This window comes from Martes martes (genome assembly GCF_963455335.1).
Source record: "Martes martes genome assembly, contig: scaffold_147, whole genome shotgun sequence".
NCBI lineage: Eukaryota > Metazoa > Chordata > Mammalia > Carnivora > Mustelidae > Martes > Martes martes.
In genome coordinates, this window is record NW_027666437.1 from 96,882 (window position 1) to 122,848 (window position 25,967).

The following is a 25,967-nucleotide window of genomic DNA, read 5'->3' on the forward strand; positions in this document are numbered from 1 at the left end:
CATTAAAATTATATTTATATTGAAGTCATTTCTGCATACTCAAAGTCCTCACGTTTTGATTATAAATGATTTTATTTATTTTTTATTTATTATTTATTTATTTATTTAGAAAAGATTTCCTTTATGAATTTGAAATAAGTGTAACAAATTTGTTCCTTGATAAATTCAACTCATCTTGGTGTTGTACTAACTAGATACAAATTATGAAGTTTCTTTTTTATCATTACTCATTTAAGTTGTAAAGGATAAAGAAAAGAATTATAATGGATAACTTTTGAGAAATAAAATACTGTCACCTGGAACCTTATAACACAAAACTTGACAAGCTTCTGCTTTAGTTGGTATTCAATCATTTCTGTTGTTTCCATACAGTAGTTAACATTTTTCATAAAGTTAAACCACAACTGTTTCTAATTCAAAACTCAGAAAAGTAGATTTGAAGTTGAAGTTGTTTATTTCTCAAAAACCAGAGAAGCTTATACAGCCTTGAACTTTTACGTAAAAGAACTGTTTTTAGTACAGTCATATTTTATTTCTGAAAATGTTCTATGCGTGATTACAGGAAGCCTCTTGTTTTCAAACTCTTCTCAAAAGAAATACCTAAATTTTAAAAAAAATAATGTTTCTAATAATAAATATACGTATGTTATAGAAACTAGACAATGACCACTGTCAGTGTCAACCTTTCTAGGCTTTTTTCTATTAACAGTTTTTTTCTTCTGAGATCACACTGTAGCTTTGTATACTGTTCCCTTTTAAAACCTAAAGTTGCATTAAGTTTTTCCATCTTATACATATTCTCTGTAAGTATAATTTCAGTAGCTGTATCACACTCCTTTATAGATCTGGCACTATTTGACTTATCTAATAGGACATTTAGGGAGCTTCCAATTTGTGCAATATGAAATAAATGATGCCCTGATAAACATCCTTTTATATATATTTCTATACTTCAGATTTCCCAAAAATTTATTTGTAAGGGGCAGAATTATTGGAGCCAAGAGTATGATTATCACCAAAACTCTGGATATAAATTACTAAGTAACGTTCCAAATAGCCTGGACCATTTTAAACCCAGTGCACTAAAAGTGCCTGTTTTAGCACACTGTCAGTTCTTCATTTTTGATAGTAAATATTCTCATTTTCTTCTCTTAAAGTACACCATTCGGGATTTTATTAATTTTCAGTGAGGCATAAAACAGCTCACCCATCATGGTACCAATATTCTGAAAGTGTGAGTAACCCAGAAAGAACTCGTAACACTCAATAAAATTAAAATGCCAAAGTATTCTGAAGCAACACTAATAGCATAAAAAATTTAATGTTTTTTTTTTTAATTCTAAAAGGAAATAGCAAATTTGTTTCGAAAGGATTTAGAAACAAAGAGTAGTCCTCTTCCAACCAGAATTGCAAAGGACAGAGGGATATACTGCAACACAGTTCTTACTGGTTCACATTACATAAAGAAATGGATTATCTTACTTGTCACTTTTTAAAAAGTCATGTTAATGGCAAAAGCTAGAAAAATATGTACGTTTAACAAAGAACTGGTAAATAAATCATAGTATATTTGTGCAGTGGAAGACAGTAGAATTTTTAAAATGAATAAACTAGACATGTATACATTTGGGTAAACCTCAAAATTATACTACTGAGTTAAAGAATTTCATAAAAAGATACGAATGGAATTATAACGTGAATTTTAAAAATACGTTAATAGGTAACTTGTTATATAGTATTTTTTTGCATATATATACTTATGTACTGAAAGTATAAAAATCTAGATAAAGAGAATACACAGTATCTTCAGGATACTGGCTAAACGTGGGGATAAAGGGACGTGAATAGATTAGGAAGAAAGGAAAACAGAGCTTCCAGTTCATGCACTGTATTTTCTTTCTTTCAGAGAGGTCAGAAGAATACACAGCATGATAAAAACAATTGTTACATTTTGTAAATTGTTAAATATGGCGTTTGAAATATTCTCTGGGGGTGCCTGGGTGGCTCAGATGTTAAGCACCTGCTTTTGGCTCAGGTCATGATATCTCAGGGTCCTGGGGTCGAGGGCCACATCAGGCTCCCTCTTTAGCGGGAAGCCTGCTTCTCTCTCTCCCACTCCCCCTGCTTGTGTTCCCTCTCTCGTTCTCTTTCTCTCTGTCAAATAGATAATTAAATATTTTAAATAAATAAATAACTAAATATTATTCTTTGTACTTTATGGTCAACATGACAGTTAAACATGGTGTCATGCTTATATTTGTCTAATAATGATGATGTAGTAAGTTTTGTCACAGACTTAACATGACATTTGCCTTTTTGTTTGTTAAATTGCCTGTTTGCATCCGTTGCCTCTATTTCTATTTGTGCGTGCCTATTACTGGTTGAAAATTCTGTTTGACTGTGAATAACAGAAACCTGGAAACAGCAACTGAAGCAAATTGGAAGTTTTATTTTTTCTCAGTCCAAGAGTCAGAAATCTAAACTGGGTATAGTGGCTCCATGATGCTAGGGGCGAGATGGACTCCCTGTGTCTTTCCACCAGCCATCCTTAGCACATTCTTGTTCACCCCTAGCATCACAGGATAGCTGCTTTGCTTCTAGGTAGGAAGCAGTGGAAATACTACCTGTGTTCCAGGCAGGAAGAAGTGGAAGGAAGAAAAACGAAATGTATATACCAACATGTCCCCCCACTCAACCTACATTCACATTATTTTAAGCCTTCTTGAAAGTCTCAATCAAAAACATCCTCTTTCTTCTCAGTGGCCAGAACTAGGTTAGATGACGACCTCTACTGAGGAACTCAGCAGTCTTTGTCCTAACCTTTCCCCCAGACTGGCATTCCCTAGACAGATACTGAGAAGAAGCTGGTAAGCCAGCTGACAAACAGGGATGGTGACAATTATAACACATGGCATTTACTGATCAAGTGTTTATATGCTAGGTGTGTGTGAGCTCTGTACACTTCATCTTGCTTAATCTTCACTGCAATCTTAAGAATTAAGTACCTATATTAATACCCATTCAAAGATAAAGTGAGACTCACGGTGGTAGAGTAACATGCTGAAGGTCATATGGTGGTGGAAAAGGAAACTTGAGGCCAGGTCTGTCTGACTCCTGGGTTGCCTGCTTTTAGCACTGCAAGTTTAATGTCTGAGCACCCACGTTAGTCCTGGAATAGTGGGGTCACCCACTGAAGCTCAAACAGTATTAAGGTAGGAGTTCAATTAAAGTTTGTTGAATGGTTTATTTAATTTAAAAAATTGTTTTTAATTTAAAAAGTCTTAAAAACAATTCTTTTTCAAATTCCTTTGATAAATATCAATAAATCTTATTCTTCAAGTTTAGATAGGGATAAAAATTTGTTTAAAAAAATTCATGTACAATAATCACTGTTTGCAACCTGGTACAAAAAGCTGTTTCCCAAAGATTGGTTTCTTGGACAAAATAATTCTGTTTCCTAACTGAGCAATGATTTCACGAAAGAAATGCCTGAAGAGCTTCAGGCTAACGCAGAAACTGGTTTGGACTAAAATATAAGGTGGCATTTAAAACACGTAGTTAAAATCAAAGCATACCTGGTTGACTGTTCTTAAGATCTCAAGTGTTAATGAGCCATACCTATGATAAAATCATTATAAGGTTTTAAGTAAAATAACTATACATGTAACAGGTAACAGGAAGCTACTTTAGAGAATCCATGCATGGGTTATACCAAAACTGAGAAGTATTTATGCTCCTATCTCAAATAGCCATGAAACACTTGACAGAGTTGACATAAGTGATTTAGCTATATCCAGAGTTACAGAAAAAAAAGGGTTTAACAATATTTTAAACTACTATCAGCTAAAAGTATAGATTTTAGATTGGCTAATACCTGAGAGCTAAACTCTGAAGAACAACCTCAGACAAAGCAGGGGTCAGGTCAGCCCACTACATCTCATAGTTTCACTAAACCTTGTATCCTGGCTCACTCGTCAGACCTGCTTTGAGGATTTTGCAAGTTCCAAACCACCTGACTACAGATAAAAGGAAAGGAAGGAATGGCTGAGACAACAGTGTGAGAAAGGAAACTCAGGATAATAATGTATAAGATACTTACTTTAAGGTAGGCAAGAAGCTTTCCTTATACTTTAAATAATAGTATATATTCCATAGAAACACTCATAAAAATTTAATCCAACTAATGTTTTATACTTGCCCTGTCCTTTGAAAGGTAGTTTTCAGGGTCTATAAACTTGGCTCTAGCTTACAGACCTTACCATCTCTTATTCAAAAGCAGTATCTTTCTGCTAAAGGACCTTAAAGGATTCTTGTCACACACAGAGATCACAAACATACACCACTACCACCTTATACAGATACAGTTTAAGGTCTGTTGGGAAAAAAATGACAAGCACAGAAGTAAATTCATCCCCCCAAATTCTCACTGCACAGCATAGCCTAGGCTTAGGTATTTTGTATGCTCCATGGCAAAAGTTCTAGTGGTTGGGGGCCAGCCTGAGTCAGCTGGCTAGACAAGCAGAGAGAGCACTCCAAGAGAGAGAATAAGCTGCACACGGCCCTCTCCACACGTACGTTATATACTTACTGGTTAGCCTCAGAGGGACTAGGTAATCCTAGTTTCTATAGGTAACAGTAAACAGATCAAAGAATCTCCAGACCCAAGAGTAACGCTGGAACACTGTGCAAATGGAACCAAGATTTGCATACTTCTGCTCTGAGAACACCCTTCGAAGAATGCCACTGACAAAGGCCTTATGGTTGTTGTTGCAGCTTAGCCACTTTTTGGCTAATGTACCAAAAGGGGAAAGGGGAAAATTAACCCCTCACAGCCATTCAGAATTATCTCGTATCAATCACTTTACACTATCACTGTGTGTTACTATTATTTCACAAGGTACTGAGGGAAGAGAAAATAAACCACTGTATCAAAATAACATAGAGACTTTCAGAAAATCAACACATCCTACCAACCAAAACTATAATATATTCTTTTAAAAAAAGATCAGTAAAAATTCCAGCCCAACTCTAACAAACACTGAAAATTAAATGCAAAACAATAAGTAGTTCATGGTATACAGGGATAATAAATTGTATAGGTTGGTCAATTTTTAAATGCTAAACATTAAAAATAAAATTTCATTCATCACTTATCATGAGTAACTCTTCATCATTAGGATTGAAGGGCAAAAGGTAGAAACACAAATCCAAGGTCACCTCCCTTAATTCAGTGGGAAAGGGGGAGGAAGCTGGAAGGGAAATGCGTCAGACAGACTAACTAGGTTATAAACTCAATTTTGTTCCTTTTTCAAAGCTTTGTGATTTTTGAGTAAATGGGGATAATTCCATTTGCTTAGCGTTCCAATGAATTTAAAAAGATATACAAAATATGTATCACTGTGGCTCATTACTACTGTTCAGAGTAGAGGGAAAAGAAAGGATGTACAAAGGTTCGACACTGAAGGTAAAACTAATTTAGTACATAGATAAGATCTAAAACAGATTCAATTTCATTTTCTGGTCACTCATTTGTTTAACTGATAGTTCTAACCCTCCCTATCCCTGCACCATTATTTTGGGGAATCATGTCAAGGAACTCAGATGTATAATCAAATATTTTTTAAAGGCCTGTCACTTCTTGAATTTACAAAGCTCTCCATGTAAAATTTAGAAATAGATTTAATTTTTCCCTCTAGACTTATGTCACATAACTAAAGTTAGAGGCATAAATGTTACATTTTCATCTGACTCCTTTCAAAGTCAAGTGGCAAAAGAGCTGAATATTAACATTATTAGTCACAATTAAAAAACTAAAAATTCAAATGTACTGAGGGATATAAGAAATCTGAATTTAGAGGTTTTTAATTAGCAAAGTGTTGGGTATTTTGAAATTAAAATTGTCTCAGCTAGCTACTTAAAAAGACAACTGTCATGAAAATCATAAATAAAAGGAATCATGGAAATAATCAGTTTCAAATGAGTTAGAAAACCAAGAAATAAGTTTCCATTCCCTCTTCATCCCCTCCCATCTTCTACTACTTTCTGGAGGAGAGCAAAAAATGCTTTGCCTTTCTTTGTACCAGAGCAGAATACTGGTATTTCCTAAAGCATACATACTAGTGGGCATGGAGAGCTACATTCATGGCACAGTCACTGACTCATTTCCCATCCCTCTTGTCTCTAAACCTTCTCTGAGGTTAAGCCCCCCAGTGAATCTCTAACCACTTACAAAGGCACCAGCAGAACTCATCCTTGAAACAAAAAGACTGAACTTAGATATCTGAAAGGGAAAAATGTATGATGCCATGCTTTAGGCATTAAAGTCTTTCTTCCCCTCACCAACTTTCTCAAGAATTGCCAAAATATATTAGCTCTAGACTCCAATTAATTCTGTTACTGATTGCTTTGCAATCCTAAGTCACTCATTTCTCTTTGGTAAATAAGCCTGTCAATCTAAACAAAAACAGAAACAAAACCAAAAAAGTATGTAGGCAGTACAAGGTAGGCAGGACCCTGATAAAAATCTGACCTCTTTCTAATCTGTATTAGAATGGAACAGTAGGAAATAGCATGTAAAAGGAAAAATTGTATGAATGACCCAATAATATAATTAAAAAGACATGCTTTTTTTCCTGACTAGATGTAAATTAACTGTATCTCTTTAGAACAAAAAGGAAACCAACTGTTAGTTATCTGGGAAAAAGGAGAAACCAAAAAGTGACTTCCCCAAAGATAGCAGCTGGTTTATTATTTTTATTGTTTTCAACACAGTACATATTTACTTAGCACTTAAATTTACAAAGCATTATTCTTTACGGAGTGGAGAATGTAAGGTGAATTAGAACTACCCCTAATGCCAAAAAAGGAATACTTAGTTGGTATTTATAGTCTTGATCTTAGAGGTTTTAGATCCTCTGCTGATGGCTCAAAATTGCATATTTACTGGGTAAATTATGTATTCTTCCATATTAAAGATGGACATGCAGAATTACTCCACTCGAAGGATGTTATTAGGGATGTGACTTTTTGGTGAGTACTGAAGTATACATATTCCTAATTCCCCAGAATGTGCTTACAGTGACACTTTGCAGCTATTACAGAAACCTTTTTCCCCTTCTACTTTTTTCCTCTACAGATTCCATCTGAGGAAACCAAAGCCTAGAAAGTTTTGAGAGGCCCCACTAAAAGAAACTCACAAACCTAAAAAAGACTAATAACTACTACATTATAGAAAGTTTGCTACACTCAACTTTGAGTACCTGGAGGTATCCAATATGTAGACCCACTACTTCACAAGGTACCTAACAAAAAGGAAAAAACTGGGGCACCTGGGTGGCTCAGTGGGTTAGGGCCTTTGCCTTGGGTTCAGGTCATGATCTCAGAGTCCTGGGATCGAGCCCCGCATCGGGCTCTCTGCTCAGCAGGGAGCCTGCTTCCTCCTCTCTCTCTGCCTGCCTCTCTGCCTAGTTGTGATTTCTCTCTGTCAAATAAATAAAATATTAAAAAAAAAAAAAAAAAAAAAGGAAAAAACTGCATACCAACAGATATGAAGTACTGAAAAAAATCAAGAATAAACTAAAACCAGAGCTCTAGACTGCTCAACTACTAAAATTAATAATTTTTTTTTAGGACAGATAGGGAAAATCAGAAAAACCAATCAACAAAGAAACAGAAAATTGTAAGATTTGGGTTTTTTTTTTTTTACAAACCTTTCCTGCTGCCTGTCGATCACTTTTAAACAGCACAGTCTCCTCATTAACTGGAGGTAGGTTAGTCATAGATTCAATTATTACTGAAAAATGAAACAAAGGAAATTATTTAAAGATTTAATCAGAAGATCATGTAAAACTTGCGTGGGAATTTTTAACATAATTTAAAATGAAATTTAAGGTGAGATAATACACCTCAGTAACTATTCCTCTTAAAACAACAGTCTATTTATTATCAAGTGGCACAAGGAAATAGATTCTACATATTTTTAATAGAAAAAGCTACAACTCTAAGAAATAGAAACTAAAGTAAAAATTTTCAAAGGAAGTTGGTATCACCCACTAAAAAGCCAAAATTTAAGTCATGTACATTTTCTCAAGCAATTTTCACCCAAAAAAGTAAAATCACATTTAGTCACAAACCCTTGTTTTAAGAAAAATTAGTCTTCTTTCTCACTATAGAAATTCTTTTCTACAAAGCACTGAGTACTTACTGATCTATGAAAAAGCTAAAGACTTCCCAAAAGCAACTTCCTCTGAAGAGATAAAGAATGATAGAACTCATGGTAATTTTTATCATTCTCAAAATGCAAAAGAATCATCCCACTAGTCTATAATAACCTCCAATTCCTGTAAAGGCCACACATGCGAAAACAATCAAGCTACCATAGCAAATAGAGAAGACAAACAAAAAATAGGCTTAGAAAATTAGAGCAACAAAAGCAAGAGTACTTGCCACATTACATAGATAATGCCGTGTCCACTTGAGAAATAAAATGTTAGTTCATGTTATTAAAATTCATTTTAAAAATTTCAACTATATCCAATTAATTACGATAGTTAGTGCTTCTAAATTCTGAACATACATGTGGAGTAACAGATCACAGGTCAACATTTTTTGAGTTAGATATGTTTCTGGGATAAAGATGATGAGTAAGGATTGATAATGATAGTGAGCACTAACAAAGCATTCATTTTCAATCATTTCTCCTCCATAATCCCATTCCGAAGCATCAAATTACATGAAAATAAAAGATCACTTAATTCAATTCCCTCATTTTATAGAAAGATGAGAAAACAGGGCTTACCAGAGTAACATTATCACATGGCCAATTCCAGACCAAGTCATCATCAGAACCTAGAATAACCTAGATCTCTAGTTCCAATGCTCTTCCTTTAACAACACAACTACTGACTTTGCTTCCACAGTCTTAAAAAACCATTTTTTTTAAATTATTCTAGGTGGCAGCTGCATACACATCAACCTAAAGTTTGTACCATACGTTGATAAAAATTTCCAAGGCTATCAACAGTCAAAGTAACTACTAGTACAAGATCCTTAACTTCATGAAATTTCTCTACTTCTACCTAAGTGGATAATATCTAACTAACCTCTTGTATTTTCCAAATTAAATAAGAGAGAGAAAAAAAAACAAGCCAACAGAACTTGGAGAACAACTACAGAGTACAAAGCCAAATCCTCTCTTACTCTCCTAGGGTTCTTACTTGAACTCACATATTTTTTGCTTCGCATATTAATACTTATTATATTTTCCCTTTTGTAATTTGGTCCAAATCACACTATTTTAGGGTCTCAAAACAGGGAAGCATGTGCTGATTTTCAGTCAATCTTTATTCCCAGAATTTTGTTAGTCTAATAGGGTATGCTAGTCAAAACTATCTTTAAAAAGCATTATCCTATGCATATTGTATAGTTCACATTTTTTTCTTGATAAACATTATGACATTTTTTCTACATACATGAAGTCTAATAAATGCTCAACTCACACTATCTAATCAAATGATTACTTTTATGCATATTATTAAATGCCGTAAGAGAACCCAAATACCAGTAAATACCAGTAAATGTAATGACGCAAGAATCACATAAAGAGTTTAAATAATAATGATTTTTGTTTAAAAAAAAGTTTCACTTTAATCAGAATTTTGATTAATAAATGGCAAAAGCACAAAATTATATAAGTATAAACTTTGTAAAATATTGGTATGGACACTGTTAGAAAAAGGTCAAATCCAATTTCTACCACTGATCATAAGGGCAAGTGAGTCAGGTTTTTCTGTGTCCCTTAAATCCTGTAAACTAAGGGGGCTCGTGGATAATCTAGGTCTTTTATCCAGTTCAAAAATCCTTTGTCAACTTTGTCAACTCTGAGTTCTACTTTCAAATGGATCTTACTATGAGAGCTAACGGTAGCTACATGAACTTCAAGGCCTTCAGTATACCTACCTCAAAACCTGGGGCTAAAGAAACCTATAATATCTAGTTCTCTTATAACCAACAGCTTTATATTTCATGACATTAAATCACAGAACTTTCTAATTTACATGTTTCTAAAAGAGAATCAAAGGCAATAGGCAGAACAATGTTCCCCCCACCAAAAGACACCCACACCCTAATCCTTGAAACTATAAATACGTTCGTTACTTTACATTAAAAAAAAAAAAAAAAAAGAATTCTGCAGATGTAAATAAGGTTAAGGACCTTGAGTTGTGGGAGATTATCCTGGATTATGTATGCGGGCCCAAATTAAGGAGTCCTTAAAAGCAGATAATCCTTCCAGGCTTTGGTCAGGGAGAGATGTGATAAAGGGAGAAGGGTCACAGAGAAGGTATATTACTGGCTTTGAAGATGAAGGAAGGGGGCCAAGAGTCAAGGAATACAGGCATCTTCTAGAAGGTGAAAGGCACAAGAAAATGAATTCTCCCCTAGAGGCTTCAGAAAGGAACTCAACCCTGATTTTAGCCCAGTGATACCCACATCAGACTTCTGGCCTACAGAATTATAAAACAATAAATTTGTGTTGTTTAAAGCCACTAAATTTGTAGCAACTTAATAGCAATAAATAACAAATAAACCAAATCAAAGAGAACTCTGGAGAAACGTCAGTAAAAGTAGACTTTGAATTTTAAAAAAAACACTGCATTTATGAGTTACATATATAAGTAAAAAATAAATGTATCTATTCAAACTAAATGACTATAAAATGAAGTATTATTACACATTTCACAGAAAATGCACTAGTCATAAAATCTTTGATTTAATGAATGCATATCTGGATAGAAGTAAATTTATTCATAAAATTATTTACATACCTAATTGTTCAATAATACTTGAAACCATCCCAAGGGGCTTTAATTCAATATCTTCAGGCAGAATTATAGTGAGTTCTTCAACAGAAGGTAGCTCCTATAATATAAAAAAAGCATTGATCTTCCTCTCCAGCTTCAACAACTAAAAAATATAGGACATCATTTCCATTTAAAGACTAAACATTTCTGAAGATCAAACATTAAGCACTTATACCATCTCTTTGATGTTATCCCTTTTAGTGTCTGACAGTATTTCTTCCACCTCCAGTATCTCCCTGCATGAGTGATGCAACAGTATCTATACTTTAATCCAGCTAGACTAAGAACATAGACAAAAGTACCTAGATTTTTCCAATCATACTTGAATGAGACAAAAAAAAAACAAAAAAAGTTATTATTGTTAAGGAATCCGAAGTACACAAACAAACAAAAAAGACATTTCACTAAGTGATTGCCAGAGAAACAGTTCTATTGGTCACTACAATTTCTCCACAGAAGAAGAGTTCTCTCTTAGCTATCTTAATTTGGTTAATTAATTTGATGGGGATTAAGTAGTTGAAAAGAGAAAAGGCAATCTTTTCTGGGGCTGTGTGAAAAAGAGTAAATGTCTGCTTTCTTCAGGAAAAAATCTAGAGTTCCTGGGAAACAAAATACAGGCTGCACCTGGAAAAGCTGTGAAGTGTCGCCTAGTATCTTCTTTCTATGTTAAAAACTAAATTCCTTTACATTTAAAAATTCCTCTTTTCTGACCCAGCTACTAACTATACCTCAGTTCCCATAGAAACTAGATGCTGAAGTAGAGATTAAGTTGAAGAGATATCTAAGAATAAAACTGACCTTAGGCTTTAAGCTAAACAAATGGAACTTTCTATTTTTGACCTTTGCCAAAAGACCACAATTAACTTTTAGAAGAAGTTCTTCCTTAAGAAGGCTTGAAAGTGTGAAGATCCTATTACTGGCATGTTGGGAGTTGGTCTGGGAAGAGAAAGAGAACTTTTGAAGGAATGTTGAAAAAGATGGGTAAAGCTGAAACAATACAGTTTATTACAGATGAATGGATCATGGGTAATCATTTTCCTCTTCAGGGACTCAAACAAGGTTATTAACAAACCATATAACCAGAGTTAAAGTATAACCTGCGTCTGGGAGATGCTATTTTCTGATCAAGAATTACCTACAAACAACCATACTAATGGTCTCAACCAACTCCACGGAGAAGACTTAATTTTTGCACGGTTAGTTTGGATGGTGTTGGAGGAAATGATTGTATTTTATATGTCAGAATTTTTCTGAGTACTTTTAGGGAGAGGACAACCATTTGTCATTTTTGCATATTAAACATGGATAATTTTTTCTTGGCAAGACCATGGTTTGAAAGTGGCCCATGTGTGTATTAGCACAGACAAGGGAGTACAGTTGTTAGAACTGGTAAAGAACACATGACGGAACAGCCTTGTTAAGAAGTTCTTAGCAAAAGAAACTGAGGTGGATAGAGACCCCTGGGCCTCAACCCCTTCCTATCCACTGCTCTCCAATTGTTCCTGCTGAGGTGGAAGAAAAGACCAAATGGTCAACCTGCTTGGTTAAGAAAAGAAAACAAGTTCCCAGGGATGACTTAGCGCTCTCCTCAGACACTTCCATATAAATTATACTTCCGCATAAAGGGGGCCAATGGCCCTGAGAAACCCCAAAAAAGGTCCCATTACCATCCCCCATCACCCATAACCATAAAAACTCACCTCTAACCTGCTGGTGCTCAGTCTTTGGGGAACGATCCCACTGAGTCCACCAGTGAAAATAAAGCTGTGTTCTCCCAGATTTCCGTGTGCCGCTTGAGTTTCCCCAACAAAACCCCACTTTCAGTTAAATACAAGAATAGAGAACTCTAATGTTGGGAGACTGCAGACAGGACAGCTTTCATGACACTTTAGAGAACAAATCACACTGCCTTCTGCTTCTGGGAGAGGTAGCTCTCAGAAGTAGCGAATGGCATTTTCTAACGCAAAAGTATAGTAATAAAATCTGAAATCTCCCCCACTGACCAACCAAATCACAGTTGAATCCAGAGGAAAACTTCTCATACTTTTGGACTGTGATTAAGCTCACTGGTTAAATAGTCAGGATCATGTACGTAGAACAAAGGAGAAGGAAGTCTCCAAAGAGGAAGTGTCATTAGATCTTTTGGGAAACCTCTGAACTGAAGAGGAGGGTAAACCAAATACCATTAACACATAGAACACAAAATCACTGTTACTCTCAAATAAATAAATGCTACTTGGCCACAGAATGAAAAGCTCCTGTTCTATATCTTCTACCAAGAGGAATAAAGGTCAATGCAATATAATTATGTTTTGGTATAGATCTAAACCCTGATACTGTTGGTTTTTTTTTTAAGATTTTATTTATTTATTTTGACAGAGAGAGAAATCACAAGTAGGCAGAGAGGCAGGCAAAGAGAGGGGGGGAAGCAGGCTTCCTGCTGAGCAGAGAGCCCGATGCGGGGCTCAATCCCAGGACCCTGAGATCATGACCTGAGCTGAAGGCAGAGACTTAACCCACTGAGCCACCCAGGCGCCCCAACCCTGATACTGTTTGGATTTAACATTAAAATATAAAATACATGCTCCTGATTTTTAAAAAGGGAAAAAAAAATTAGTAGTACAGAAGGACTCAGAGTAATAAGCAAAAATTCCCCTATCTTATTACTTTCAACCTCCCAACATTCCAGGGGAATGTTGAACAAGAAAACCAAAGCTGGGGGCATCACACTGACAGACTTTAAACTACATTAGAAAAAGTTGTGGAAATGGAAAAGATAGTGGAGGATTTGGGGGACTCTATTTCAACTGGTCCCCTGAATTTAGATAGTTATCTACCAAACAATTCTGAATACCTACGAAACAATAACTCTCCACAGAGAGCTGTCAACAGTTTATCTTTCAAATATACTTACCATGCAGATATAAACTTTACATTTTTTTTTCTTTTTTATTTTTCTTAAAGATTTTATTATTTATTTGAGAGAGAGAGACCTAGCAAGAGAGGGAACACAAGCAGGGGGAGCTGCAGAGGGAGAGAGAGAAGCAGGCTCCCTGCTGAGCAGGGAGCCCAAGGCAGGGCTTAATTCCAGGACCCTAGGATCATGACCTGAGCCAAAGGCAGAAGCTAAACGACTGAGCCAGCCAGGCGCCCCCTAAACCTCACATTTCTAATGGTAAAATGTTTTATTTATATCTACATTATAATGCAAGCTACCCCTTTTCACTTATATTTTGTACATCTTTCTACACCAAAACATAAACATCTAATTTTTTAAGCTTTCTTACAGTATACCACAGTACAGACTGTTAACACCAGTTACCTGATAAAACATCTGCCTCTTTTTAATTTTTATCATTACACACAATGATAAAAAGAACTATCCTTCACATACATCTTCATGTAACTTCTGTGATAAATCCCTGTAAGTGTAACTGCTAGATCCAAACTTTGACAGATACTGACGAGTTTCTTTTCAAAAATGTTGTCAATTAATAATTCCACAAATGAGAGATTTTCTCACATTCTCGCCATCATTGAGAAGCAAACTATAAACCTTTGCCAGTGTGACAGGCCTATGATACAAAACAGCATCTTGCTTTTATTTTAATTTCTTTATTAATCAATAAGACTATACAGCCTTGCATGTTTCCTGGCTATCCAAATGTGTTTATGAATTGTTTGTATATTTTACATATTTTTCTTTAAGAGGGCTTAATCTTCTATTTATATTTTATAAGGGAACTTTGGGTTAAAGAACATTTGACCTTTATCAAATATGAAGAAAATATCCATTCCCTTTCCTCCCAGAATGGTTTTTAGTATTTAAGTTGCTTAATGAACTTCAGCATTTTAATTTTTATATAGTCAAATATATCAAGGGTTGTTTTTTTTTTTGGCTTTTGAGACTTATGTCACAGAGAGAAAGACCTTCCCTATTCCAAAATCACTTTTTGAATTCACTCTATTTTCATTGCTTCTCCAATTTCATTTTTAATATTTGCATATTCGGACCATTCATAATTTTATTCTTATATAAAAGCAAAACACAGATGGGCTTTATCTTTATCCATATTACTGGCCAATTATTCCCACAATACAGAATAATCCATCTTTTCCCCCTACTGGTAAGAAAAATAAACTTTAACACATACTAAATGTACTTATATATTTGGGTTTTTTACTGAAATCTCCATTCAGTTCTACTAATCTATTTCAGTGTCAGTACTAAACTCTTTCAACAACTGCCTTTCGTTACATGTTTAATATTTGGGAATAAGACTAGTTCCTCTATGGATTCCATCCATATTTTTCCCCATGGAATTTTTCTAACTATTCTCATGTTTACTTCACTAGACAAACTTTAAAATCATTTTGTCATATTAATCTTGTTAGTATTGATTAAAATTACACTTAATTAGATTGTCTTAGGTCCTAAATAATCTTTAGGTTTACTTGAAGCCATCTCATACCTTATTTGCTATTATAATTTCATAATTATTTAATATCTTTTATTGCTATTATAAATGCATCCTTTATACGGTATCATTTGAACACAAGAAAGCATCATGCTGAAACTAGTATCTAATGATCTTCTTGTGTAATTCCAAAAAAAATAAGTCCTCCTCTTCTTTTTCAATATTATATTTTTGGCTTTTCAAATTGTATTGGCTGGTATGTCCAGAATATCAAGTGTCAAGAAACTGTAATGATAGTGGGCATGATGTATGACTACTTATTAGAAAAGTTTCAAATGTTAAGCATAACGATGTTTCTTAATTGAAATTTCTTTTTTTTTTTTTAAAGATTTTATTTCTTTATTTGACAGACATAGATCACAAGTAGGCAGAGAGGCAGGCAGAGAGAGAGAGGGGAGGAAGCAGGCTCCCCGCTGAGCAGAGAGCCCGATGCGGGGCTCGATCCCAGGACCCTGGGATCATGACCTGAGCCGAAGGCAGAGGCTTTAACCCACTGAGCCACCCAGGCGCCCCTGAAATTTCTTTTTTTAAAAGGTTTAAAAAGTAACCTTCTATTCCTACCTGTGTTCCTGTTTCTGCTTTTTTAAATCAGACTGTTGAATTTCATCTAATGCCTTTTCACCGTCTTTTGAGATCAATATTACATAATTTACCACAAGCAAAACAGGTCAGCTCCAGGGTCTGATGAAATCCTGATGTTCTCCTCCCCTAAGGATGTCTATGAGACACATCTAGCAATGAGGAAGACAGGGGAAGATACACAAAGCCAGAATATTTGTAGTGACATAGGGACGAACTTTTGTGGTAAAAGCAGAGTCTGTCAGGATTCCTTAAATCCTGTTATCCTGTTTCCAACCTATGTATTAACAGGACAAAACTGCCTACAAATGGGGAAGACCTCTGTGTCATATACAATTAAACTTAGAGAAAAAACAGAGATATATCTGTGATCACCACCATACCTCCAATCCTAGTTCAGTGATCCCAGTACCCTATAACACTGGAATGCATATACAGTTTTCTAAGCATTCCTAAAAAAAGACCAATGAAGGCATTAAACGGCCTCTTGATAGTAAAAGACCTACCCCGTAAGAGTGGTGTGCATGAAATCTCCATCCCAAATACTCTGCAGGATATAAAAGGTACACAAAGAACTAAATACTGTACATAAAACTTATAAGAAATAAATGAAATCAGCCTAGTACAATTCCAGATCAAAAGCCTATTATGGAATTTACCTCTGAAAGTGCAGTTATGTCAAGCAGTGTATTTGCTTTGAAAATGGCAGACATTTTGGGGGCTGGATCAAGAAGAGATATATTTGTCCCATTTAAGCAAGCATGCTTTCCATAAAGATTTTTGTCAGGCTTGAAAAGGCAGAACTTTAGAAGGTTTAAAAGGAAAAGTTCCTTGGACCACCATGTCAGTATATGATCTTGTGTTAGTATTTGGATGTCAAGGTTACTTTCTCTTCCCTAACTGTGAAATCTGAAGTATTACACCTCCACCAAGCCTAGTTACTCTTTATTAAATTATCCTGCTAACTTTCTTTTTTGTAAACACATCACTGTCTAACATCCCATGTGTTTTCTTGCCTAAAGTCCATTTCCCTAACTAGACAATAAATTCAACAATAAGCAGGACTTGGTCAGACTTGCTCATTAGCACAGCACCCACAACAATGACTAGCACATAGTAGTTGTTTAACATATGTTTATTAAAAGAAATGACTTATTAGTCTGAGTTAAACAAAATTCTCAGAAGCAATCACAGTCTTTTTCAATTGGAATAAAATCAGATAATGAAAACAGAATTCCCAGAATTAAAGAGAATCCTCAAGGAATTTAAGTTAAAAAGGCAGGCTTCTAAGGAAGCTTCATTGCCCAGGACTAATGCACAGATACCTCAGGTTTGCAGCAGCGAACATTATTACAATTATTAGATTAACACCAGGCTCCCTGATAACATGGCAGCTGTTTGACAGCTGTTCCCAGTAAGGTAATGAATAAATCTGCTCAGTCGCATACTCTCTTTCAAGAAATAAAAATCTAACACTTTACTTTTCCATGAGTAAGGAAAGGATCACAGCAAAGAGGAAAAACATACAAACTCCAATAAGGAAAAAATGAATACCCAGAAAACATATTGAAGGACATTACCACTCTTGACGGGACACATAGGATATAAAGAATTAGAAGTAAAAGGCACTCTGACAAACTAAAAAACTGAAGGTAGAGGTGATGAAGGAAACCTGGGATAGAAAGACCTTCTCTATCATATAAGCAAAATCCCAACTGTCCTGAAAATAAAAGACAAGAAGGCTATTTACTGCAGGTAAGGAAGATTAAAGTATGAGCCTGGATTACCCCACAACCCTCATGGAAAGATGGATGGTGGGTAAGAAAGGCCCCTTTTATTCTGCTTATCCAACACCAGACACTAACTACATTTGATCACTTAAATTTCATTAACTAAAACTAAGTAAAATTTAAAGGGCAGTGTTTGGTTAGATTAGCCACTTTTCAAATGCTCAACTGCTACAGTATTAACACAGTGTGGATATAGAACATTTCCACCATTGCAGGAAACTCTACAGAACAGCACTGCTTTATATTCTCATATATCCAAAAAGCCCTCCATTACAAAACATACCCCCGGTATCAAAAGCACCACTCTATTTTCAGCCATTAATACAAATACAATTTTAAGGCCACATTATAACATCATACACCATAGTCCTATGAAATCTTAATGATAACCTGAAAACTTAACCTGGGAAATGAAGATTTGTGATAAATCTCTATTTTTACCACTGTTACTTCCCCCAAATTAAAAAGAAACTAAAACCTACCTTGGGTGTGGAGTATACACAACTAGAGATAAATATCCATGCTATCATTTAAATAAAGTTAATACTATATGCTTACTGATTCAAAACAAATGTTATATGTAATAACACAGAATAGGCAAGGAAAGGAAGAAAAATACTTAATTCTCTTCATTAGCAAAAGAAAAGACCACATGGAAATAAAAATCCCCAGATACATAATACCATTTGGCAATAAATTACTAAAATTCACCATACTAAAGAAATTAAATCACATATTTTCTACAACCTACAGTTCTAAGTCAAAGGCTCTATTAAAAGACAATATGGTCCAAACATGCAATTTAAGAAATCTTACATTATGATATAATGAACTATCACCATGACAAAATACACTACATTATTCAGAAACCAAATAATCAAGGAAGTTCAAATGATCAAATTCAAATTCTAATGCTGCTATGTACACATGTCTACACAAGTACTAAAAATACAGCAGACTGCAATCTGCTCGCCCCTACTCAAATACTACCTTGGGCAAATCACTTTCTTTCTGGAAATCAGTTTTATTATCTCTAAACAGGGAGAAAACTGAGCAAAAGTTCTGAATATTTCAAACAAATGTCTAATACAATTTTAAAAATGTTTAACTGCGTGTAATGAAAAAGATAGCACATTAAGATAGAAAAGTATGTACCAGCCTCAAACACAATTACGATAATTCTGGGTAACAGATACCCCTAACTATGGCATTAAAGAAATGCATAGTCCTACCTATACTTCTGAGATATCCATGAAAGACCAATTATTGTATTACAAGAATATTATATTCTGATTCCTGAACATCTGTATGGCCTACAAGGTTGTTCAGTTAGGCAAAACATTCACATGAGTACCATATATTAAAAATCTTCCCTATTAAGAAATTAAACTGTAGACACACTAGTTAAAAAATGGATGCCTAAGACTTCCACTGCAAAAATGGAAGGAGCTAATGGGTCAAAAAGGCCCTCTGAAAAGATGACATTTGTACATTACAATGACCTTGCATTTCCTAGCTCTTTGACGACTTATTATTGGGCAAGAAAAAAAATCAGTAAGGCAAAATTATGTAAAGAACTTTGATTTGGGTTTTCACTCACAAAACTATGAAAAGGGGTAGGCGCCTGGGTAGCTCAGTGGGTTGGGCCTCTGCCTTCGGCTTAGGTCATGATCCCAGGGTCCTGGGATCAAGCCCCACATCAGGCTCTTTGCTCGGCAGGGAGCCTGGTTCCTCCTCTCTCTTTCTCTGCCTGCCTCTCTGCCTGCTTGTGATCTCTGTCTGTCAAATAAACAAATATTTAAAAAAAAAAAAATCTACAAAAAGGGCAGCAGGAGGTAATGGGAAAGGAATCAAACATTACAAATGGCAACTAACACTTTCTGGTGCTAGACTGGGGAAATTTTTTAAAAGTGAAGAAAGTGGAATAAAATTATCTGACCACTTTCCTTACATTACCCAAGAATAGAGGACATTCATGTGGCAGCCAATTACCTGATCCTATTAGGAGAGCCTTCACTTTTCAGATATGGTTGGAAAGAAGGATCCAATCCCTGGAGTATTGAGAGCCATGATTGGAAACTTTTTTTTTTTTCCCCTATAGCTGGTAAAACATATTGGAAAAAAGAATGGATTATATCTGTACACTGTGTGGTAACTAAGACCACATATAACATTTAGTCTACTTCATCAACTTAACAATCCAAAAGTACTTTTATAATGTTCCATGGACCTCAATACACATTAATTGCCCTTATTAATTAAACTAAGGTGTATGACACTAAACTTAAGATTGAGACTAGCCCATTAAATACTTTCACCTAAAAAATAAAAACGAATACTTCTTTGCAGTGTCTTTATATTTTTTCTTTTTTAATAAATACTATGTTCTTACCCTGTTTTTCTCTAAAGCTACTGTCAGAAACAAAGTTTACAAGATTATCTTTAAAAGGTTACTCACAGAAAAATTATAATCCATCTCAATAAGAAAAAACCAATGATATAATACTAAGCATTATCTTTTATGTTAACTGAGGAGTCCATATTTCATCAAATCCAAGACAGTGACTTTATCACAAAGATAAAAGCACTGCCAAGTAACTGTAAAATGTTAACAATTATTAGTTCCAAATTTTAGAAGTGACAACATCAGGTGTATGGATGATGTATGAACAAAGAAACCCTCCCTGAGCCCCTACTATGTAACCAACAATATGAATACAACTGTCACGCAGCAGACTATAGCTAATCAGTGGGAAAGTTCATATTCTCTTCACTTGTCACCTTTCCATACCTATCCTATCCATCTTGCAATCTAGGATAACTTCCTTGACCCTTGCACTGCAAATTCTCTCTTCTTCCACTCAATCCCACAACTTTTTATGTCCAGTACCATTCATCTAGCATTCAATCACTAACTTTCTGGTGTTACTTTGCTATTAGCAAAAGTGTGTATGCTCACTCTCTAGCCAGATTTCCTTTTAACACACACATTTGTCTTTAACCTCTAAAGCAAACAGAACTTATTAAAATCTACTGAGGAATAGAGGAATCTAATAAATGGAATGCTTATGTGTAATATATGTATGGTATATGCATGCACACACACACACACACACACACACACACAGAACATACATGCTTACTTTACTAAATAAAACACTAGGGCACCTGGCTGGCTAAGCCTCTGCCTTCAGCTCAGATCATGATCCCAGGATCCTGGGATCGAGTCCTGCACCAGGCTCTCTGCTCAGCAGGGAGCCTGCTTCCTCCTCTCTTTCTCTGCCTGCCTCTCTGCTACTTGTGATCTCCATCAAATAAATAAATAAATAAAATTTTTTTAAAAAATAAAGAAAGAAATAAAAATAAAACACTATCTGAAGTTTAAGGGATCATTTCTGTTATAAGCTTTACTAAAATAATTTTGTTTAACGAAGCACAAAATTCTAATTTTTTAAAAAATCTGAGCACTACTTTTAAAGATCACCAACTATTAATTTAAAAATATCTCAAGTGGGGCGCCTGGGTGGCTCAGTGGGTTAAAGCCTCTGCCTTCGTTCGGCTCAAGTCATGATCCCAGGGTCCTGGGATAGAGCCCCACATCGGACTTTCTGCTCAGCAGGGAGCCTGCTTCCTCCTCTCTCTCTCTGCCTGCCTCTCTGCCTACTTGTGATCTCTGTCTGTCAAATAAATAAATAAATCTTTAAAAAAAAAAAAATCTCAAGTACATAAGCCATAATGTCTTAAATATGATATTTTGAAAAGAATGTTAAAAAGCATCATCATTATTCTATGATACGATGTAGTAATTTCAAATAGAGTTAGAGTCATAAAATGCTGAAGTTGAAAGAGGCCTGCACTTAGGACAAAACTTGTACTAAGCCTTGGAAACAACATATTTAGTCAACAATTATTAAGTGAAGACCATGATCGTTGTAATTTCATGGACAGTGGGAGATAAAAAAGTATGAAAGAATACGCTGTAACTTCTGACCACTTCAGGTGGCCCAGGTATTTCCACATCCTCAAGTTAGATGTTTTATGATATGGGTCTGCATTGCCAAAATTAGGAAGAAAATATAGTGTACTCAACCTAATTATAATTACAAAATGCATTTCTTTTATAATATAATATAGGAAGTCTCCAAGTTATGAAGGTACCAAGAACTGCCTACAAGCCTTATTATTTTTTCTTAGTCATGCTATATTATGTGTATAAATACACATTAACATGCCTACTGCAGTATTACCCATTTTTTATCCCCATAAGCACTGTAGCCATAACTTTTAAATGTTACAAAATACATTTCAGATTTTCAGAATAGAAAATAATAGGCATTAATTCATAAAATTCATTTCTGATTAAGGTTCTGAAATGTCACAGTCCCATTAACGTTTTTATGATTCTAGATTTTTAATTACATCTGATTTATTTCAATAAACAGTTTAGGGCATAAACTGCTGAGAAAATTTCTCAAAAAGGACCTGATTTTCCAATTCACTGAAACATTGAATAAACCCTATGTGGTTTAATGTAGTTTCAAAGCTGTAATACGTATGCTACTTTACATTTACTGTGTAGGTTATATATAAATCTTCTCAGCATTAAAGAGGAGTTTATGATCAAAAGAATAATTCCACTTGGTTAAATTTAACAGCATGTATTACATAACTGTGACATTATAAAAGAGCCAACTAAGACTAATCTCCTTTTCAATGCCTCTATAGCAAACCATTACCTTTTTTTCCCCTCTTCTCCTCACCCCTTTTTCTAAATCAAGATATAACATATCTTGTCATCCAAGGGGACCACTGCAACTCTCTAAGGTTTAATTCTAAAAGAACAATCTTGAGATTACTTCACTGTGGCACCCATATACTTACCGTTAAAGATCTGCAGTAGTTAGTAGTTAGATGACCAGAATCTAACTTTCCAACAATGTGAAAGATTAAAAAGCTAGATCCGGGGCGGCGGGGATATTCTTGCTTGACAAACAGACTAACTGGAGGTAAAAATCAAGCTCAGCACGCCTGAACAGCAACAGGAAACAGCCCAGGATATAAGACACTTTATAAAGAGCTGGGACATAAAACTGGGTTAAACTGGACATGCCTATGTTCCAGACATCTCTAAAGAACCAGCACAAACTCTGAAATTGATAGAACTGCTTGGCCCATTTTAATTTATGCATACCTTTTTGCAAAGACAACACAGACACAATGTTTCACTAATTTTTCTCAGCATTTCATTAGAAAATTAAATAGAATATATAGATCAAACAGCTCCAAGCACAATCCCTGCTAGGAGGATAGACCAGTATGACCTAAACAAAATGGTACATTTGACACTGGCTAGAGCTGATTTTAACAAGAGGAGACAGTTCCCAAGAAAAGTGGATTGTCATTTTCAAATAGCAGACAAACAAAACAAAAACAAAAAACAAACACACAAAAAACCTAATCTACTAAGTAAAAGGATTGTCCCAAAAGTCAGCAAAGAAATATAGCACTAACTGGCTGGCTTAAGGGGAAGATCAAAGTAGAAGACACTCTATTTAGAGCCAGGGTCACAGCAATCTACACGCAAGCTAGAATTTAAAAGATTAATCTACAGTTAAACAGAAGAAGTCAGCGAGTAAAGAAAGAATAAAATGAGACTCAGAAAACCATGACCCTATCCAAGAGGCATATAAAAGAAACAGCCTGACTGTCCTCACTAGCTACCCTAATTCCCCATGGTTTCTTATCCAAGTAAGTTCACAATGCATCCTCTTTCTCTTGAGGTAAGTGGAGAGTCTTCATTGCTCACAACCACAGAAGTCCAACATAAGACACATGTGATAACCCCTCCCAAGTATTTCCCTTTTACACTCTACACAGGATTACTATTATTACTGACTAAACAGCATCCCTTTCTGAAATGGACAGAAGACTTCCTTTCCTGTGACAGAGAAGCCATTCCTTGTGGTTTACATGGGGCTGGTATCACCCACCCAACCCTCATGCTCCTCAAAATACACACACATTCACACTCCCTTTCTGTCAACTGGCTTTTACATGTTCCCGCCCTCACACTTGCCCATGTGCTTTCTCTAAAGTACTCACTTTCCTACATACTCTCCTACACAAACAAAAGTTGACTATGTGACTCATGCCCAAGCAATCCAAAGACACATTCCACTAGCCTCAATGATGTATTCAGGCCTGTGTACCAGGCCCCATGTAAACCAGCACAAATCCTCCCTGTGACTTTCATACAGGAATATCAATGGCCAAACTGCCAGCCCCATGGAGAAAAACCTACTAAGCAAGAAAGCAGCAGAGTCCTAAAGATACTGAATACATGTAGCCTTATCATCCTGGTCTTCAGGGCCAAGTTATTCTCTTCCCTTAAATCCTGAAGGAGTCCTAACATACTCTTTTACAGCCCCAAATCAAAGATTTATGGCAATCCAGGAAACTCATTCCTCTACCTAACTCTAGTAGCAGTGGTCTAAAGGACTAGGAACTTCTAGTAACTGACTTCCTAATTATGTAAATATAAAATAAAGTGAACAGCTACTCAAGAATCGGGGCACCTGGGTGGCTCAGTGGGTTAAGCCTCTGCCTTCGGCTCAGATCATGGTCTCAGGGTCCTGGGATCGAGCCCCGCATTGGGCTCTCTGCTCGGCAGGGAGCCTGCTTCCCCCCCTCTCTCTGCCTGCCTCTCTGCCTACTTGTGATCTCTCTCTATATATGAAATAAATAAATAAAATCTTTTTTAAAAAAAAAAAGAATCCAAAGTTGAAAAACAGAGACTATAATTGCTTCTTCCATCCTTCCCAAAGATCCCTGGGAACTGGCACAAAAAAGAACAGATTGGCCCACTGTTCAAGTTTCAAAAGCTAACATACCTTTCCAGCAAAAATGTAATTTTCTGATATAAGCCCAAGATACACTCTCACAATTCAAAAGCACTTCCAAAATTTTATGTCTTTAATTTATTTACCGTCTGCCTCTCTGCACAGGACACTACGAGAGTAGAAACTTGAGGGTCTTGTTTACAGCACCTAGTATATGGCCAGTGTGCTATAACAGTTTAAGAATAAAGGAATGTAAGATGCCTGTTGTTCTCTCACTCCTTCTATGATCATGTATCACTACTGACTGACAACCTATTATCTGTCAAGCATTCTACTGGACACTATGGGAACTACAAAGATCAGATATAAACTCAGCCCTCCAGAATGTGGTTCCTGGCCTCTGCGTGAACAATGACCCTTTTAGTTTTCTAAGGAAAATATGATCAACTCTACCAAGAAAAATACTTAAACATATAGACTAAGATTTTGCATTAAATTTCAAGAAATTCAAAGGTAAGAATTCCAGGTCAAGTAAGATAAATAAGAAAATGATACATATAAAAAGTACTGTGGTCCTCTCTGGAAAACAGAGTGGAGGTTCTTCAAAAAGCTGAAAATAGAGCTACGCTATGACCCAGCGATTGCATTACTGGGTATATATCCTAAAGATACAAACGTGGTGCTCCAAAGGAGCACGTGCACCAGAATGTTTATAGCAGCAATGTCCACAATAGCCAAACTATGGAAAGAACCTAAATGTCCATCAACAGATGAATGGATAAAGAAGATGTGGTATATATACACAATGGAATACTATGCAGCCATTAAAAAAATGAAATCTTGCCATTTGCGACGACGTGGATGAACTAGAGGGTATTATGCTTAGCGAAATAAGTCAATCAGAGAAAGACACTATCATATGATCTTCCTGATATGGGGAAGTGGAGATGCAACATGGGGACTTGGGGGGTAGGAAAAGAAAAAAATGAAAGAAGATGGGATCAGGAGGGAGACAAACCATAAAAGACTCAATCTCACAAAACAGGCTGATGGTTGCTGGGGAGGGGGGTCGGGAGAGGGTGGTGGGGTTATGGACATTGGGGAGGGTATGTGCTATGGTGAGTGCTATGAAATGTGTAAACCTGGCGATTCACAGACCTGTACCCCTGGGATAAAAATACATTATATGTTTATAAAAAAATTTAAAAATTAATTTAAAAAAAGAATTCTGATAAACCATCATACATCTTGGACATTTTAAATGGGAAAAAAAAAAAGTACTGTGGTCCTGTATTTGTTGATTTTTATAGTCTGAGAAAACATAAGTAGAAAGGTGACCAAGATATAAAAGAAAGACCAAAGATGTCTCCCAATAATTCAAAAGTTGGGAAAGTCTTTGTATAAAAAGACTAGTAAGGGACA

At 35.5% G+C, this 25,967-nt stretch overlaps 1 protein-coding gene across 1 annotated transcript in view; it reads right to left on the reverse strand.

The window, feature by feature from the left end:
* The window catches only part of NAF1 (nuclear assembly factor 1 ribonucleoprotein), a 42,856-nt gene that overhangs the window by 10,821 nt on the left and 6,068 nt on the right, over positions 1-25,967 (reverse strand). Inside the window, exons 3-4 of the mRNA XM_080831579.1 lie at positions 10,824-10,917; positions 7,710-7,792 (exon numbers count right to left, since the gene is read on the reverse strand). Coding sequence (XP_080687705.1) covers positions 7,710-7,792; positions 10,824-10,917 — 177 coding nt within the window. The remainder of the gene's footprint in view (positions 1-7,709; positions 7,793-10,823; positions 10,918-25,967) is intronic.